This window comes from Cheilinus undulatus, linkage group 9, assembly GCF_018320785.1.
Source record: "Cheilinus undulatus linkage group 9, ASM1832078v1, whole genome shotgun sequence".
Classification (NCBI taxonomy): Eukaryota; Metazoa; Chordata; class Actinopteri; order Labriformes; family Labridae; genus Cheilinus; species Cheilinus undulatus.
In genome coordinates, this window is record NC_054873.1 from 29,661,943 (window position 1) to 29,680,422 (window position 18,480).

Here is an 18,480-nt window from a genome sequence, read left to right on the forward strand (position 1 = left end):
GCATAGGCTTTATATAGTACTATTCAACCGTTTAAGCCTGTAAAACATTAATTTCTGGAACAATGCCAATGCCAGGGACCTTGCCAAGGGCCTCTGCTATAAGGGTTTGCTATGACTGGCCCCTGACTATTCAATAATCATTTCTTTGATCATCCAACTCCACATCCCCCACTTTGTCTTACACTGCTTTAAACATTACATTTGATATTATATTGAAAGAAAATCTATTATTAAAGCTCATGTTATACAATTCTTTGGTGCTGATCATTTAGGCCATTTAAAAACAGACTTTGGATGCAGGGGCCTAGTAGTTTCCAACTTTCCTTCCTTGGAGCCCCCCTTCTACTATTTAAGAGAAGACCAAAATGGAGAAAGTGACACAGTGCTGTCAAAATGTAACAGATTTCAATTGTTTCGTAGATACCCCCCACAGATATATATTCATTTAAAACAAATACCTTTTTGTACATTACTTGTCATTCTATCATGAGTGGGGCTATTATGTGCAAATCACATTTTGACAACCTTAGACCAGACAAAGCCTTTTGCCCCCCTCACACACACACACAGGTATTTGGGGTACCCTCTAGGGGGTCCCAGACTCCAGTTCGGGATCCAATGTCATAACCTACACATCAAATAGGGATAAACACACTCAAAGGCTATAACATATAATCCTGTGAAAGGGAAGTTTGCTGAAAAGGAGTTACGACAGAGACTCAATTTGCACAGGAAGATGCAAGGAATAAAAAATACTATTAAAGTGGACAATTTCTGTGCCAGCTATTCTAATTAAGACAACTGTTCAGTATCCTGTAAGACAGAATTGAGGGCTTAATGAAAAGTGCTAAAATCTTCCTTCCCTCTAGTCAGGCTGAAAAGTTGTGCCATCAGGTCCAGCTTGGGTCCAGCTCAGTTCACAGACACACAGGCCTGCTGAACTTTGGCAACTGATAAATAAAAGCGTATCAGCCCATCTATTTACTTAAACTGTGTAATGATGTAACAGGACATAATAGATAGCCTTTGTTGATCGCCAGTGACATCAGGCAGTGGTCATGGTTATGTAATTTGATGGTAACAGATTCAGTTTAGGTCGACCTATTGCATAATGTTTTTTAAGCTGGTAAACAAATTTAAAAAAACACAATTAGTTGTTCTGATTGATAAGATAATGCATAAAATCCGAGCAATACTGCATAAATCAGAACTATGGTGTTTTTCTTTCTTTCTTTTTTTATTAAAAGTCAAATTTCTGGGGTACTGTGAAAAGGAAGATGAGAGACACCAGACTCAACAATACAGACAGACCGAAGGCTGCTATCAGAGAAACCTGGGCTTCATAAGACCCCAGTGCCACAGACTAATTGGCTCTATGCTACAGACAAAAGGAGCTCCAACCAAACACTGAGTAGGTAAATTAAGATAATTTTCCATAAGGTCAGCATTTCTGTATTAAAAATATTTTTTCTGCTTTTATTTGGTGTTTTGTAATATTCTAATTTGAAATAGTAGATTATCAATTTTCATGAGCTGTATGCTGTAACTGTAAAGATTAAAGAAAAAACAGGCCTTGAAATATTTCACTGTGTGATGACTCTCATTTATAAGGACGTTTCATTTTTTTAATTAAATTATGGGGGGTGTCTACTGTTGAGCTGCACCTGTATTTGCATATCCACTGAGACAGAGTCAAGTTAAGGAGTTGAGCCCTTTAGCCCATATCTGTTTCTCTGAAGCTTTTTTCCCTATGTGTTTAGACAAAAAAGTCTTTCTGTCATGATAACAAGGTGAACACTGAGAGTGCATTTCAGTTATACAACTGATGAGCTTATTTCTTGCAATTATTATCTATATGTTTTTCTTTACCTGCCTCATTGGTGAGTAAAATTGAATATGGTGGCAAACAAGCTGATGTTGTACATAAGAAGACTGTCTTGGTTTAACACACCCGGCATTTAATTTAATGCTTTGAAGTCTGTTATCATGCCATTAACTCTCAATGGGAAACAAGAGTGTCTGAACACACTGTGAGCACAAGTACTGTCCTTATAAACCAGAGTTAATGTTTATCACCTCTGAACAGACTTGAGCCACCACTAAGCATCGTGAACTATAGGCAAACACCATTTTATTGGTGTTCAGAGAATTGTTTTTCTGTGACGAAGTCAAATTTGAAGAGCAGCCAGAAGAACAAATAGCTGCCATTATGTCTAATCATGAATCATTAACCCTGAAAAGTGAGATACAGATTGCACTGCTATATATCTAATGGTCCAGATAACAGCTTTAACTAGTTTCAGATTCTGTAGACCTCAGTGTACTAAAATAATCACCAAAAAAGATGACATTCTGTCATCAAATAAAATGATTCAAGTTAGTGACTTTGAATCACAAAAATACAGTTTTTGTATTACAGCAGAGAAATGACTTCAGAGAAGTATATTTGGGCTATAAAGATAGGGATGGTTTAAAAATGAATCCTTGATATTTCAACCATACAACGTTTTTTTTACTCGTGTAGATTGAAAATCAACCACAAATTCATGGTTCATATACAACATTCATTATTCACAATGCTGATCCTGTTCTGGGTCATGGGGTGCTGGAGCTGATCCCAACTGACACTGGGTGAGAGGCAGGGTACACCCTGAACGGCAGTTGTACAGAGACAAAGGATCAGGCTTAGTATTGGGTAATTTTGAGTCACCATTTAGCATTTCTTTGGTCTGTGGGAGGAAGCAAGAGTACCCAGAGGGAAACCCACATAGACAGGCCCCATCTGAATGGGATTCAAACCTGGAACCTTCTTACTGTTAGGCAACAGCGCTAACCTCTGTATTGCTGTGCATCCCCTTTTCACTGTATTGAGTATGGAAATATAAATATAAAATGACAGAAGAAAAAAACACTGTCTTAAGATAAAGTATCTTTTCTGGGATGAGCCATTGATTACAAATCAATAAGATAAAAACCAAGGAGGGCAGAAATAGCCAGAATCTGGACCTTGCCGAAGTCCCACTAGGATGCAGATTTGACGCAGGACCCCCCTTAGCCTGCTAGCCATCAAAAGTGTTGCATTGTTTTACAAACATTAATGCATTATTATTATGAACAATAATTTCCCTGCATTCATGTGCAGTATTTTTTTTTTTTTTTACAATGGTTACACTGAATTTACTTCTATTATTTCTGGGCTGCCAGATGGGGTGGGGGGTGGGGGGGTGGTGGTGTGTGTGTGTGTGTGTAGGGGGGGGGGTAAGCACTATTCCCTTACAGAAAAAAAGGTTCCTGGTTCCATTCTCAGCACCTTTCTGTGTGGAGTTTGCATGTTCTCCCCTGTGCATGTGTGGCTTCGCTCTGAATACTTTGGCTTCCCTCCACCACCAAAAACAATCTTGTTAGATTTAATGGTGACTGTCATCCTCATCTTGCTCACTATCCCTGCTTTCTTCTCCTCCTTCTTCATTTTGATCTCTGTCCCTACTTTGTTCTCCACCATCATCCTTGTAATCTTGATTTGTGTCCCTGCTTTCTTCTCCATTTTCATCTTGCTCTCTGTCCCTGCTTTCTTCTCCTCTATCATCCTTGTCTCTCTCTCTGTCCCTGCTTTCTTCTCCTCTATCATTCATCTTGATCTCTGCCCCTGTTTTCATGTATTTTATCATCTTTATCTTGCTACCCCTCCCTGCTTTCTACTCCCTCATGATCCTCATCTTGCTATTTCTCCCTGCTTTCTTCTCCTTCATCCACCTCATATTGTTTTCTGTCCCTGCCTTCTTCTTCTCCATCCTCCTCCTCTTGCTCTATGTTCCTACATTCTTCTCCTCCATCATTCGTTTTACCCTCTGCCCCTGTTTTCTTCTCCTCCATCCTCCTCATCTTGCTTGCTATCACTGCTTTCTTCTCCATCATCCTTATCTTACTTGCCATTCTTGCTTTCTTCTCCTACATCATCCTCATCTTGCTTGCTATCCCTGCTTTCTTCTCCTCCATCATTCATTGTACTCTATGCCCCTGCTTTTTCTTCTCCATCATCCTCATCTTGCTTGCTATTCTTGCTATCCCTACTTTTTTCCCTCCATCCTCATCATCTTTCTCTCTGTCCCTGCTTTCTTCTAAATCCTGTTCATCTTGCATTCTGTTACTGCTTTTGTCTCATTCATCATTCATCTTGATCTCTGTCCCTGCTCTCTTGTATTTCATCATCCTCACCTTGCTGTCTCTCCCTGCTTTCTTCTCCCTCATCATCCTCCTTTTGATCTCTGTCCCTGCTTTCTTCATCATCCTCATCTTGCTTTCACATCTTTCCTTAACCCTTATGCATGTCAAGGACCCTTAACGTGCTTAAAGCCTGCACCACTCGGTGCTCGGGCCCTAAATAAAGTACATTAAAACAGATAGTGAGGCTAAATGATGTTAGTGTTGCTGTCAAGCTATCAACTTTAACCTTCTACAACTGCATCACACAATTCTGTTACAGTAATGCATCAAATAACCCTTGTAATGCCACTTTAGCTTAACAACAGTTGGAATATCAGGAGGTCCTAAACTGAAACTCTGTTCATTAACTACAGGCTAGACCTCATATAATTTTGGACACTCACAAAAGAAGCAGATGAGTTATAAATCCAGGACAAAAAATTACATACTGTATTTCAGCAGTTCTTGCTTGAGCAATCTCATATATAGGTCTGTTGGATTTGTAGCAAAATTCTGTCCTGAATAATGAAAAAGAAGTGTCTAGGTGATATGGGTGCGAAAATATATTAGCAGAATAATCAATGTTAGCAGTTAACTTTTTACATGCTAGGATAGCCATTAACAATGTGTCTTGTAAGCTGAATGTCAAAGTAACTATGATTGCAATAGCCAGGTTTGAAAAAAGTATAGGATTTGTTAGCACAGTGTGGAATTAGCTGGCTAAATGTTTAAAGTTGGATATTTTTGTAGTTGGCACCAAAACCACGTCTCATCTACACTAACAAATATCTTGTTTTAATCAGTTCAAGCCCGTGATCCTGGTAAAAGCTTGGTCTAAACTGTATCTCAGCTGCCCTCCACTAGAAGCAAACATAGCTGTTTAATAATGACCACTGCCTTGCTGCCACAATGCTCTTAAATCAGATATAAACAACTGCTAACTGTTAGCACAGATAGCATCTCGTGGCAGTAATGCAGCTTAGAGAAAATGGGGATTAAGTTGTCCAGAGGCTGTGTCAGGTAATATAACTTAGCAGTGAGTGACGATATTCAGTACAGGAATGTGGACGTTGATCTGAAAAGGTAACATCCCTTCCATAGAATGTGTTTTTAAATTGAAAACAATTGCATGTCTCATATGTTTACTCAGAGTTTAATGAACAATACCGCCGCCAACCAGCAGGAGGAGCTCTGAATGCTTTGGCTTTGATTTCAAGAGCTCTTGTGCTGTCCAGTCTTTATACAGTCTATAGCTGTTTTTCAAAGTCTAGGATCCTTCCTTGGCTTTGAGAAACAGCTTATGATTCCTCTACACAGGTCTTTGGAACTCTTGCTTAGAAATGAGTGCGCCAATCATAACTATGACTACATAAATTATGGGTGTGGCCTTCCACAGAGAAACTCCTTTATGATTAATCTAGTGTTTTTAGTTTATTATCACCTATCAGCTTATCATGTTCATAGTCAGCCATAACTAACCATCATGTCTAATGACACAATGACTGCGTTTACATGGACATGAGTATCCTGGTTATGAGTCATATGCCGGTTTTTATCATATTCGGGATACTGTGTTTACATGCGCACAGAGATACTCGGTTATTCATATTCCCATATACATAAAAAAACCTAATATCCCGGTTTCTGATCACTGAATCATATCTGCGCAGGTGCCTGTGATGTTATTTTACAACACCAGATGAGGTAAGTTTGTAATCTGAGGAAATTAGATCACTGTTGGTTATTCTGGGCTAAACCCTCGTAGCATATTCGGGACCAAAAGTGACATTTTGGCTGTGTTTTTTGTTGTTGTTGTTGTTGTTCGGCTCTCAATACAGTGGTCAGTTTAAAGGCTAACTGTATGAAATTTTGCCACTCCTTTTTTTTCACTTTCATTTCCTAATTCCAAAATCCTGTCTACTAGAAGTGTATAGAATAGGAGATTTCCATCACACCGACACTCTTTGTCCTCGTGACCAAATTTGCCACATTGACTCCCATTATAATCACGTATTTTTCATATACTATAATCCTGACATATCATAATGCTTTTTTCATTAATCCCTAATAAATCTAAGCCTCTCACTTCAAAATATACGGAAAACATGTTTTAGGTGTAATGGCCCCCTTTAACCACCAGAGGCCATCACATAAAGTTTCAGGGAAATTTCAGTGAAGGCCTGGATTTCTTACCTTGCCAAGTGCATAGCAATAATAAATCTGAAGACCATAAAATGGTCTTGGTATATTAGCAGTGATATAAAAGAGTGGTGAGAATAAGAAAAAAAACATGAACAGAGCCCATTTGACCTGGGATTTTTCAATTGTCACACACAAAGACATAAAAACAGACATGCCTGTGCAGGGTCCTTATGTGTCCAGAGGGAATGCCCTCTCTAATCGGTCCTGACTCAGATGAATCCTCACTGCTGGTAAAATCCACCTCAGAAACATGCTCCTCATTCTCCTCAGAGGACTGAAAGACTGCAGAAACACACACACACACACACAAACACACCCCCCCACACACACACACACAAACGGTCTATGTTTTCATATCTGCAAAAACATGCTATTCCACACATCCAATAAGGTTTCCTTATGATCAAGAAAAAAAGTGAACTTCAAACACAACTTGGCTGGTCATTTCTCCAGAGGACATCCATCTGAACTTGGAGCAGATTTGATCTCACGCTGATTTTGAGTCAATTGATCACATGACCTGGAAGCTATTGAGCTAAAATGCTAATATTTATAAATAAAAACTGATAGAAATTTTTTAGAAACATGAAATGTAAATTCAAGAGGCGTATCTCATGCAGCCAGCAGAGTACTTTGATCTCACGTTGATTTTAGCTCAATAGCAGCCAGGTCATGAGATCAATTGACTCAAATAAGGCTGAGCTCAGCGTACTCCACTAGCTGCATGATATACGCCTCTTGTTTTTACACTTTTAATTTATTCATAATTTTAAATCATTTTAATACATAAATATTTGCATTTTAGCTCAATAGCTTCAAGGTCGTGTGATCAATTGACTCAAAATCAATTTGAGATCAAAGTACTCTGCTGGCTGCCAGAGACACGCCTCTTGTTTTTACTTTTCAAATCTCTTAAAAATTTCTATCAATTTTTATCTCTAAATATTAGCATTTTAGCTCAAAGGCTTCCAGGTCATGTGATCAACTGACTCAAAATCAACGTGAGATCAAATTACCCCGCTGGCTGCATGAGATACGCCTCTTGATTTTACATTTCATGTCTCTAAAAAATGTCTATCAATTTTTATAAATAATTATTAGCATTTTAGCTCAATAGCTTCCAGGTCATATGATCAATTGACTCAAAATCAACATGAGATCAAAGTACTCCGCTGGCTGCATGAGATACGCCTCTTATTTTTACATTTCAAAACTCTAAATATTATTTATTATTTTTCTATTTAAATATTAGCATTTTAGCTCCACTGGTTGCATTAAATATGCCTCGTTTTTATTACAATTTCAAATCATTCATTATTTTTATTCATGAAAACATTTGCATTTAAGCTGAATATATATTAGGTCATGTGATTTTATATATCAAAATCAATGTCCGAACTTACTGATACGTCTCTTTTTATTGCCTTTGGATGCAGTATCTCTGCTTTAAATATCTCAGATTTTTGTTTTGAAACAGGAAGTCGATACACGCTGTAGCTGTACACTGTGAGTTTACTGTATAAAGTCTGCAATACAGGTGCACTCGAAATGTTGGAGGGGCTAGCTTGGAGTCGGACTTGGTGGTACAGAAGAGTTTCCCCCGGAGCAAATGTCTGTCAAATATCCAACTTAAAACTAACTCCACCGCGGTGCTCAGCTGTCACTCTGGGCAGAGATCAGCTGTTCCTCTGCCACGCAGTATTTACAGTATCCTATCTGAAGTTAAATGAAGTTGAATCAAAGTTGCGCCTTCGCAGGTAGTCTTCAGCTGTGAGAAAACAGGATACTGCATGTATATGGCACAGTATCCCGTTTTCTTTTGGAGTTCTCCAGGTAGCAAAAGCGGGTTTCTCAAAAACAGGATACTGTAATATCCCGTAGAAGAAGACGTATACATGCACAAAGAGAAACCGGGATACTCCAAAAACCTGACAGAAAACAGGATACTTAAGTCCATGTAAACGCAGTCACTGTTAATATCAATCCAACCATTAAAGATGACTTATCTGACGGCTTCATACCGCAAGGATGGGTGACCACAGCAGCACGCTTCAGAATTTGAAACTGCGCTGGGGTGATGAGCATAAATTACTGTTTTTTTTTAAGGGAACATTCAGCCAGAGCGTTGGCCGAGTGGATAGGGTAGTGGCGTTAGAACCGCAAGTTTGCTGGATTGAGGCCTGAGCTCGGCTACGTCGTGCACTTCGGTGTTGTAGACATAGGGCCGTCCACGTCGCTTGCTCTGCTTTTTACCATCTTTGGAAAAATTCAAACATCCAAACGCTTCTTTATTTCAGATGGATATTAACTGGATTTCTCCTCAAAAAAAAAAAAAAAACAATCACTAAACACCTGTGGAAAAACAACACAAAAGTGTGGATTTCTTATCATTTAAGGTGTCAGTTGTCAGTTCCCTGTACGACCCTCTTGGGTTTCTTTCCCCTTTCACACGGTTGGCAACATTGTTGTTACAGGAACTGTGCAAGAGAAATTATGGATGGAATTAAAAAGTTCCACAGCTTTTTTCTCAGAGGTGGTCTGCATGGCAACAAGGTTTTGAAAAGATTGGAGAGTTCAAAGTGGATCGTTGCTTTAAACCAAAGGACTTTGGAAAGTTGATCAGTGCAGAGTTGCGCCATTTCTCTGACGCTAGTCAAGAGGGTTATGGTACTGTGTCCTTTCTCCGGTTGAAGAACAGTGACAACAAGCTGCATGTTGCATTCATCTTTGGAAAGGCCAGAGTTGCACCATTAAAACAAACTACCATTCCCAGGATGGAACTCACAGCTGCTGTTCTTGCTGTGCGAGTTGACAGGATGCTCCAGAAAGAATTGCAGCTACCTGTGCAAAGATCAACATTTTGGACAGACAGTACAACCATCCTCAAGTATCTGAGCCGATTATCTGCCCCTGTTTTCATCTCCTCCATCCTCCCAATCTTGATGGCTATCCCTGCTTTCTTCTCCATCATCCTTATCTTACTTGCCATTCTTGCTTTCTTCTCCTACATCATCCTCATCTTGCTTGCTATCCCTGCTTTCTTCTCCTCCATCATTCAGTGTACTCTATGCCCCTGCTTTTTCTTCTCCATCATTCTCATCTTGCTTGCTATTCTTGCTATCCCTACTTTTTTCCCTCCATCCTCATCATCTTTCTCTCTGTCCCTGCTTTCTTCTAAATCCTGTTCATCTTGCATTCTGTTACTGCTTTTGTCTCATTCATCATTCATCTTGATCTCTGTTCCTGCTTACTTCTCCCCATTCCTCCTCTTCTTGCTGGCTGTCCGTGCTGTTTACATCATCCTCAACTTGTTTTCTATTCCTGCTTTCTTCCCCTCCATCATCCTCTTCTTACTCCCCGTCCCTGCTTTATTCCCCTCCATCCTCCTCCTCTTCCTCCTTATCCCTGCTTTCTTCTCCTCCATCATTCATCTTGATCTCTGTCCCTGCTCTCTTGTATTTCATCATCCTCACCTTGAAGCTAGAAGCTTGGTCTAAACTGTATCTCAGCTGCCCTCCACTAGAAGTAAACATAGCTGTTTATAATGACCACTGCCTTGCTGCCACAATGCTCTTAAATCAGATATAAACAACTGCCAACTGTTAGCACAGATAGCATCTTGTGGCAGTAATGCAGCCTAGAGAAAATGGGGATTAAGTTGTCCAGAGGCTGTGTCAGGCAATATAACTTAGCAGTGAGTGACGATATTCAGTACAGGAATGTGGACGTTGATCTGCAAAAGGTAACATCCCTTCCGTAGAATGTGTTTTTAAATTGAAAACAATTGCACGTCTCATATGTTTACTCAGAGTTTAATGAACAATACCGCAGCCAACCAGCAGGAGGAGCTCTGAATGCTTTGGCTTTGATTTCAAGAGCTCTTGTGCTGTCCAGTCTTTATACAGTCTATAGCTGTTTTTCAAAGTCTAGGATCCTTCCTTGGCTTTGAGAAACAGCTTATGATTCCTCTACACAGGTCTTTGGAACTCTTGCTTAGAAATGAGAGCGCCAATCATAACTATGACTATATGAATTATGGGTGTGGCCTTCCACAGAGAAACTCCTTTATGATTAATCTAGCGTTTGTACTCTATTATCACCTATCAGCTTATCATGTTCATAGTCAGCCGTAACTAACTATAATCATGTCCAATGACACATTGCCCCATGCTATCATTGCTGCATTATCACACTTGTGCCTACATCTTGTTCCTCCTGAGACAAATCAGAGCAGTGGCCTACGTAAGGTGTCTGTTAATTAATGATAAGAGGGCAGAGTATTTTTTCCTGCTGAGTATTTTACAGCACAACATTTGACAGTCTGGCGTAGGAGGACGCACAATGAGTAAGCCATTAGCTCTGCTTTTTCTTTCATTTAAGCTGTTTGTTTTTGTACTTGTGAACTGGTATTTTTGTGCACCGTCTTTGAGAAGATAAGCCACGTGGACTCTGTGGACATATTCAGAGAGTACACAGCTTGTTGCTTGTTTGGCATTTCTGCTTGTTAAAGTTGAAGCAGCTTTCCCAAAGGCTGCTGCACACAGAAGTAAAACAAAAGTTGTCTTTTTCAGCGGAACCCAACGGCGTCCAGCTCAAAAGTGTATCCAGCACACATGGAAATGGTGTGGACAACCCAGGATTTGAAATAGAGGTATGTATCACATTTAATTTTTACAGGAAGTCACTCAGCTTGTCTCTTTTTCCAAAATAACAAAATGCCTTTATTTTCTTAGGAGGACAACATTTCAGATACTAACAGTGTCAAAACCAAGACTCATAAAACTAAAAAGGGATTGGGATCATATTTAAGGTGTGTTTGCTCATGTGACTGAATTTTGTTGTGGGTTTAAATCTTCTGGGTATGCACGAGAAAAGAAAAGAAATCTCTGGAAAGCAATATTCATCCTGCATATCAATGTACAGTATGTGATTGATTAACATACCGGACACAGATCAGACAATCCCTGCTGTTTTGTGTGTTTTTGTAAACTTTAATATGTTGAAGTGCTATGGTTTTCATACAACTGTTCACTTAGGCACATGTGGTTAAAATGTCTGCTCAACAATAATATGAGAGACAGTGTTGGTGATTCACATATATTGTAAACCGAACCACATTTTCCCACATTTTGACCTTTCTGTTTATTTTTCCTGGTCTAGCAAAGTTGCAAAGCCTATTACTGCCACAGAGGATTACGTCAAGGCTCACTCAAAAACCTTCAAATATGTTGTGCTGGGAATACTTGGAGCAGGTAATTTTAAACTCTGCTTAGTAGTGCTTGAAATCTACACTTTGTATAAGTTTACTCAATTGTCTTCTCTTATGTGTAAAAGTGTCAGACAATTTTTTTAACTGAGCAGTCTTTTGTCTCCCATAGGTTATGTGGCGTACTTCATTGCAGCCTGTGTTCTGAATTTCCAAAGGGCTATAGCTCTTGTAGTCCTAACCTCTTTGGCTGTTGTTTCCAAGTCCTATGATCTTATAAAGACATACAAAGGAGAAAGCATCAGCCGGTGTTTCAGACCTGTAGTCAGATGCTTCAAATCTAACTTAAAATGGCTAAAATGGTGAGTGAGTAAGCTTGTTTTTTACAGTGTGATGACGCCCACATATTGGATTTTTTTTTTTCTTTTTTTACAAGTGAAGGTGTGTTTTATTTTGTTCACAGGATTTTCATTGTGGCGATCGTGGCTCTGCTTGTGGCATGGCTGGTCTTAGACACAAGCAAACGTCCAGAGCAGCTTGTCTCATTTGGAGGTGTGCTCATGTTCATCCTGCTTATATTCCTGTTGTCTGCAAACAGGAGAGCGGTGAGTTTTTACACTGACTCTTATAAAGGAAGAGTTATAACTCTGACAACTGTTGTGTAACACACTTAGGCGTTATCTCTTCACTTATCTAAGGCATGCTGTGCTAAGATATCATGTGGCCTTGTGCACCTATCATTTAAAGGGTTTAGCAAATTCGCTTCCTTGTAACAACAAGAAGCTTCATAGAGACTCCCTGATACGCCCATGATCTAATACTTCCTTGTGTTTTTAAATATTTCTCAGGTATCATGGAGACCTGTGCTTTGGGGTCTTGGGTTACAGTTCTGCATTGGCCTTTTTGTGATAAGAACACAACCTGGACTCATAGCATTCGAATGGCTGGGAAATCAAGTGAAGGTGGATGTTTTCCTTATGCAATATACATAAAAGATGTTTAGATAATGATATTTTCCTGTTTTTAAAAGAAATAATCTTAAATGATTAATCAGAAGATGATTAGGCATGTGTAGCCTCACTTTATTGAACTATAGGTAACTTTAACAGCTATTTAAATATATTTTATTAGGAATCTCAGCAGCATATACTCTTCAATTGCCATAACATCATCAGGGTTCGTACGTGCTTTTAAAAATCTAGTTTAAGACTTTTTAAGTATTGAGATTTCTCAATACACCAGATCAGGCCTGAATTGTCTGATTTAACAAATTGTCTGTGAAATGTCAAACAGTACAGGGCAAAAACTTTTTTTGTCATTAAAGCTCAACTTTTTGGCACATTTAATGCCTCTATTCAATCAACATGCCATATGGTGATATTAATCATAACACATATTTAGTTCGTGTGCTAAGCTGATTCTAAACAGTGTCGTACCCCATATTTTGACTTTGAAACTCATGGTTTCAAATGTTGTCATTTTAGATTGATAATTTTTACTTTCTTATATCCCAATTTGACTCCCAATTTTAAATTGAAGTCATTTGTAAAAACTTTTTAAGATGTCATTTTGAATTCTAGCTCAGATTTTAACATTTTCAACTCCTAATTTTGGCTTTTTAATCCCATATTTTGACCTATCAGACTCACAATTTAAAATTTTAAGACATATTTTGACTTTTAAACTCATGATTTCAAATTTGATCTCATATTTTGACCTTCCAAACCTATGATTTAAACTTTCTCTTCATATATTTATGAAATACATTATTTTTCTATTCTTAATATTGTGGTCTGATTTTTTGAACTAATAAGTTGGAATTTTTATCTCAGATTGCCTTCAAACTTATCTTTTTTACTTTTTTGAATTTCCAAATGATTTATCATCAGTGCTGTTTTTGGTATATTTAATATTGATAAAAATGAGGTTGATAGATTATAGTTAAATGTTTACCCTGTTAGGCACTCAGGTTAGACCTAAATCCAGAATCTGGCTCCTGATCTAAATGTATATGGTCTTTATCATGCTGATCCATCCATGAGGACTCATTCATTGAGATTCTGATGCTTAGACTTACTTTACGTGACATGCAGAGTTCCTTATCCACCAGGGTACAACACTGTTAAACCAAGCGGATCATAAGTGCTTATCTTTAGAGCTGTTTATCAGGCAGTTCAGCCTATTGCTGGGTCATACAAAGGTTGAGTTTGAATGTGTGGTTTAGCCTCCTGTCTCTTCTAAGCAGCAGATTTAGAGTGATGACTTCCTGTTGTAAAATCAGTATCAATAAGTAGCTGTGTCTAAGCCATCATAAACAAGTTAATTGAGGAAAGAAAACATGTGATCTAATAAAACTATGTTTTCTCTTTGTTTTATACCAACAGACATTCCTTGATTATACCAAAGAGGGCTCATCATTTGTCTTTGGGGATCTAATTGATGATATTTTTGCCTTTCAAGTAAGTTGATCGGTGATTGATAATGTATGCTATCTGTAGCAACCAAAAGAATAAGCTGCTGAATGTATTCTTACCTTTGACTCTTTTTTCAGGCTTTGCCCATCGTAATCTTCTTCAGCTCTGTGATGTCTGTTCTTTACTTCTTGGGGGTCATGCAGTGGCTCATTCTGAAGGTATAAAAGGGTTAAAATTTATATTACAAAACATCATATAGGTTTCTGTAGGTCTGCTTGTATTTTGCTTACATCTGCAGTGATACTTTATGACCAGGTGCCATGTGTTTTTGTCCACTCAGATCTCATGGGTTATGCAGATAACGATGGGAACCTCTCCTACAGAGACCTTGAGCGTTGCAGGGAATATATTTGTTGGGCAGGTACTCTGGGCAAGGCTTCGCGTCTTTGCAAATCTATAATTAATACCAGTCAAAATACATTCGGTGTGGAATGTCATGAGCTTGAATTGCTGTACATGACTTTTATGGCACAAAAAAACATTAGAACTGTTTTTAAAAATCATTCATTCTGCATATTTTATTTTTCTCCATGACTTTGTGCTAGACTGAGGCTCCACTGTTGATCCGCCCATATCTGAAGGACATGACCAAATCTGAGATCCATGCTGTTTTGGTCGGTGGATTTGCTACAATTGCAGGCAGTGTCATGGGGGCATTTATCTCATTTGGGGTGAGACAAAACTACAACTACACCTGATCATACATCTGTACACACAATACTATGACAATATACTCAACAGCCACTTTATTTGGAATATCTGTTCATTAACTCAAATATCTAATGAGCCAATCACATGGCAGCAAGACATGGTAAGGATGATCTGCTGAAGCTAAGACCAAGCATCAGAATGTGGAGGACAGGTGAAGACTTGTTTGAACATGCAAAATACTGCAGACAAACAAGACTCATCACACGATATGTTTTTCCACATTTCTTTGGCCCAGTTTTACTGAGTCTGTGTGAGGCTCAGTTTCCTGTTGTTAGCTAAGAGAAACAGCGTTCAGTGTTACTGTGCTGCTGTATTCCCATGAAGTAGATCTTCATGGTGTGATGTGCTCTGCATTCAGAGACGCTCCTCCACACATCTGGGTTATAATGTGTCAAAACCTTCTATGAGCTTGAACCAGTCTGGCCCTTCTACCTTCATCCATAAACAAGGCATTTTGGTAAAGAAAACTGTTGGTCAATGGATATTTTTTTCTTTTTAGACCATTGTCTGTAAACCTTGGAGATCAAAATCACTTAAATCAATTCTCTTACAAATTCTGATGCTCAGTTTGATCTTCAGCACATCATCTTCGCCATGTCTACATGCATAAAAGCAGGGGTGGATGATGGGGCTAAAGCCCTGAATGTTTCTTGTGAGACGCAAAGGCCAAGGTCCCAAGAGGGGGGCCAGTACCGGGAAGGTGCATGTGTTGGGAGGAGTCAGGAGGAGACGTAATGGTTAGAATGGTGTGATTTTACTTCACGTAATGATGACGTGTTCTGAGTGTATAAAAAGTTTGTGATTCCTTATCTCTGCTGAACTTTTTATGCTCTTTTTAAGGAGGCAGAAGTGAAAATAATTGATATTCAGCGTGCTGGTTTCACAGCTATGAAGAAACTGACAACAAATTGATTTAAAAAATGAAATTGGCTCTAAAGGATTTCTTTTTAGCTTTGTTTTGCATAAATGGTATGATTTATTGGCATTTTAAATGTACATTTTTAATTAAGTTGGATTGAAAATAGCGTGTATAACTACATAGTTGAATTGACATACCTAATAAAACCCGAGAGCTCTGTTTATGTAGATCAAATATAGGTTGTAATAAACTAGTCTTGGTGTGAGAACCATTAATATTAGGGAATCAGCTGGAATCAGAGACGTATAAACCAGTGATTTAAAGGATACATTGATTTCCCAGAATGCATTTTCAAAAAAGAATGAGACCTAGAGATGTACCTCACTAGAAACACTTCTCTCTTCAACGAAAGACAAGAAAATGCTGACAAAGTTTAGTAGCAAATAAAGGAAAATACGGCTATCTCTACCGTATGCTTAGAAATTATTCATTTAACTGGAATTCAGATGTTGAACAAGGCGAGCTGAATAACAGCCTGTCTATGATGAGAGGTTAAAGTTGCATTCTGCTGTTTATGGCAATCAGAAAAGCTGATGTAGTGTAAGTAAATAAATAAACAATTTCTGCTATCAATAACTTTGTTTGGGCTTTAACTAAATTCTACCGTGCTTAATGATATAAAATGTATTCTTATTTTGCAGATTGATGCCTCTTCCTTGATATCCGCTTCTGTTATGGCTGCTCCCTGCGCCTTAGCCATCTCCAAACTGTCTTACCCAGAGACAGAAGAGAGTCCCTTCAAGTCAGAGAAAAACATCAAAGTGGATTGTGGGTATGTGTATCCATCAATTGTACTTGCCCCCTCCCCTTTATTCATTAAGCTTGTTTGTCTAAAATCTCTTTTTTTTCTTTAACACTCTTAGAGATGAGCAGAATGTTTTGGAGGCTGCTAGCAGTGGAGCATCTGCTTCAGTAGGTCTTGTTGCTAACATTGCGGCAAATTTGATCGCCTTCCTTGCCATCCTTGGATTCATAAATCAAGCACTCAGCTGGCTCGGAGGTATGGTGGGATACCCTCAAATCACATTTCAGGTATGTTTTTGCAGAAGATGGAAAATTTGATCATATTCATATTGAAAAATGCAATATCTAAAAGTATTATTTAAAAAATAAGCAGGTGGTAAAATGTGGTTAAAGAAGAGCTAAAAATAATACTGTTCTGTGTTGACAGCTGATCTGCTCTTACATCTTCATGCCTGTGGCCTTTATGATGGGAATACCATATGAGGACACTTTCATTGTTGCTGAACTGATTGGCACGAAACTCTTCCTCAATGAGTTTGTGGCGTATGAGAAATTATCTGAACTGAAGGCCAGCAGACTCAGTGGAAGTGAAGAATTTATTGATGGTGTAAAACAATGGATAAATGTAAGTGATAATTTGAAAAGGAATATAGTATTTAAAGCTCCTGTGCTCAGTGTTAGCTTGTTATTAAACTACCTTAAAATAAAACTGATGCCTTTATATGACTAAAAAAAGCAAACGAGATCATCAGCAGAAAGACAATTTCTATATGGTTCTTCACCCTGCTGATGTTATACGTTTGAGTGTTAAAAGAAAAAGATGATCATTTTTTTGGTAGATGAAGTAGTTGTACAGGATAAAATCAGCACAGGAGAAAAGGACACCCTTATAATGGATATAAGAGCGTTACAAACACAATTTTGTTCATCATGTTTCAGGTCCGATCAGAAATAATCACCACTTATGCTCTTTGTGGTTTTGCCAACCTCAGCTCACTGGGGATTGTGATTGGAGGCCTATGTGAGCATTTTGTTTTTTTTTTTATTGTGCCTTATGAAAAAATATACCCCCCTCTCACAATGATGTTTTTTTAAACAAAGTATTTTCTTTTCTCAAAGCCTCTATATGCCCGTCCAGAAGAGGCGACATCTCATCTCTGGTGTTGAGAGCTATGATCACTGGGACTTGTGTATCTCTTGTAAATGCTTGCATTGCAGGTCAGTGCTCTTGAATTTTACTCGCATTTAACTTGTTTTTTTACAGCAGTGTAACTAGTTTTCTCTGTCACTTTAAACCTTAGGACTCCTCTTTGTTCCTCCATTCGACTGTGTTGGGCTGTTTCAGACAGCTGCTTTTAATGTCTCAGACGTAAATATAAAAACTTGCTGCCTAGACCTTTTTGACAGGTAAGCATTTTTTCTTTTATTGTTTTAGTTTAGGAGTAGCTCTCTTTGTTAACATACACACTGATTATTGAATAAATTCTTTTGCAGCACTGTAAACAATGGGACCATCTCATTTGAAGGCTCTTGGACCAATGTAGCAAATGTCACTTTGTTTTTCTCCAACTGTTGTAAGTGTTGTGGTATTTCTGAAGCAGTGTGTTATTAGAGGAGCTAAAACATAATATTATCTGTAATTTAGGATTTCGTATGTTTGTATATATTTGTTGCCATTAATGTAAAAATTTTAAGCTGGTATATTTCAAGATGAATGTAAATGTCTTGTATTTTATTACGAAATAATTTGGGTGTTGACTTTTATTCAAGGTGTAAAAGATTAAAAGGACATACCTTAAGAAGTATATACCTCAGGAAATACTCAGGCACCAACAGTTTGATAAATGTAAATATAACAAATGGATCTGTGACTCTATTTTTTATGATGTTGTTGAAAACCTGTGGGAAATAAAATGTGTGCTATACCTGGACACAAATATTTCATGTATTTATTTTTCTTTAAAAATGAACAGACATGACTTTACACAACAGAGACAATGCACGCTGAAAATCACACTTTT

At 38.2% G+C, this 18,480-nt stretch overlaps 1 protein-coding gene across 1 annotated transcript; it reads left to right on the forward strand.

Moving 5' to 3' along the window:
• The first annotated feature begins 10,730 nt into the window (after positions 1-10,730).
• On the forward strand, positions 10,731-18,243 carry slc28a1 (solute carrier family 28 member 1). The gene is made up of 18 exons (XM_041795604.1): positions 10,731-10,750; positions 10,977-11,056; positions 11,139-11,215; positions 11,566-11,657; positions 11,784-11,973; positions 12,075-12,216; positions 12,460-12,573; positions 13,996-14,070; positions 14,163-14,243; positions 14,366-14,446; positions 14,631-14,756; positions 16,357-16,487; positions 16,579-16,747; positions 16,887-17,084; positions 17,399-17,480; positions 17,579-17,677; positions 17,761-17,866; positions 17,954-18,243. Exons 1-18 carry the CDS (start codon positions 10,747-10,749, stop codon positions 18,069-18,071), a joined length of 1,965 nt encoding a protein of 654 aa, XP_041651538.1. The 5' UTR covers positions 10,731-10,746; the 3' UTR covers positions 18,072-18,243.
• Positions 18,244-18,480: the final 237 nt, after the last annotated feature.

What these genes read in the sequence shown, in the direction of transcription:
- slc28a1 (XM_041795604.1), top strand. An exon ending in TGCAGTGGCTCATTCTGAAG is followed by an intron (nt 14,244 to 14,365) that starts GTATAAAAGGGT and finishes TTGTCCACTCAG; the next exon opens with ATCTCATGGGTTATGCAGAT. An exon ending in GTGTAAAACAATGGATAAAT is followed by an intron (nt 17,085 to 17,398) that starts GTAAGTGATAAT and finishes ATCATGTTTCAG; the next exon opens with GTCCGATCAGAAATAATCAC.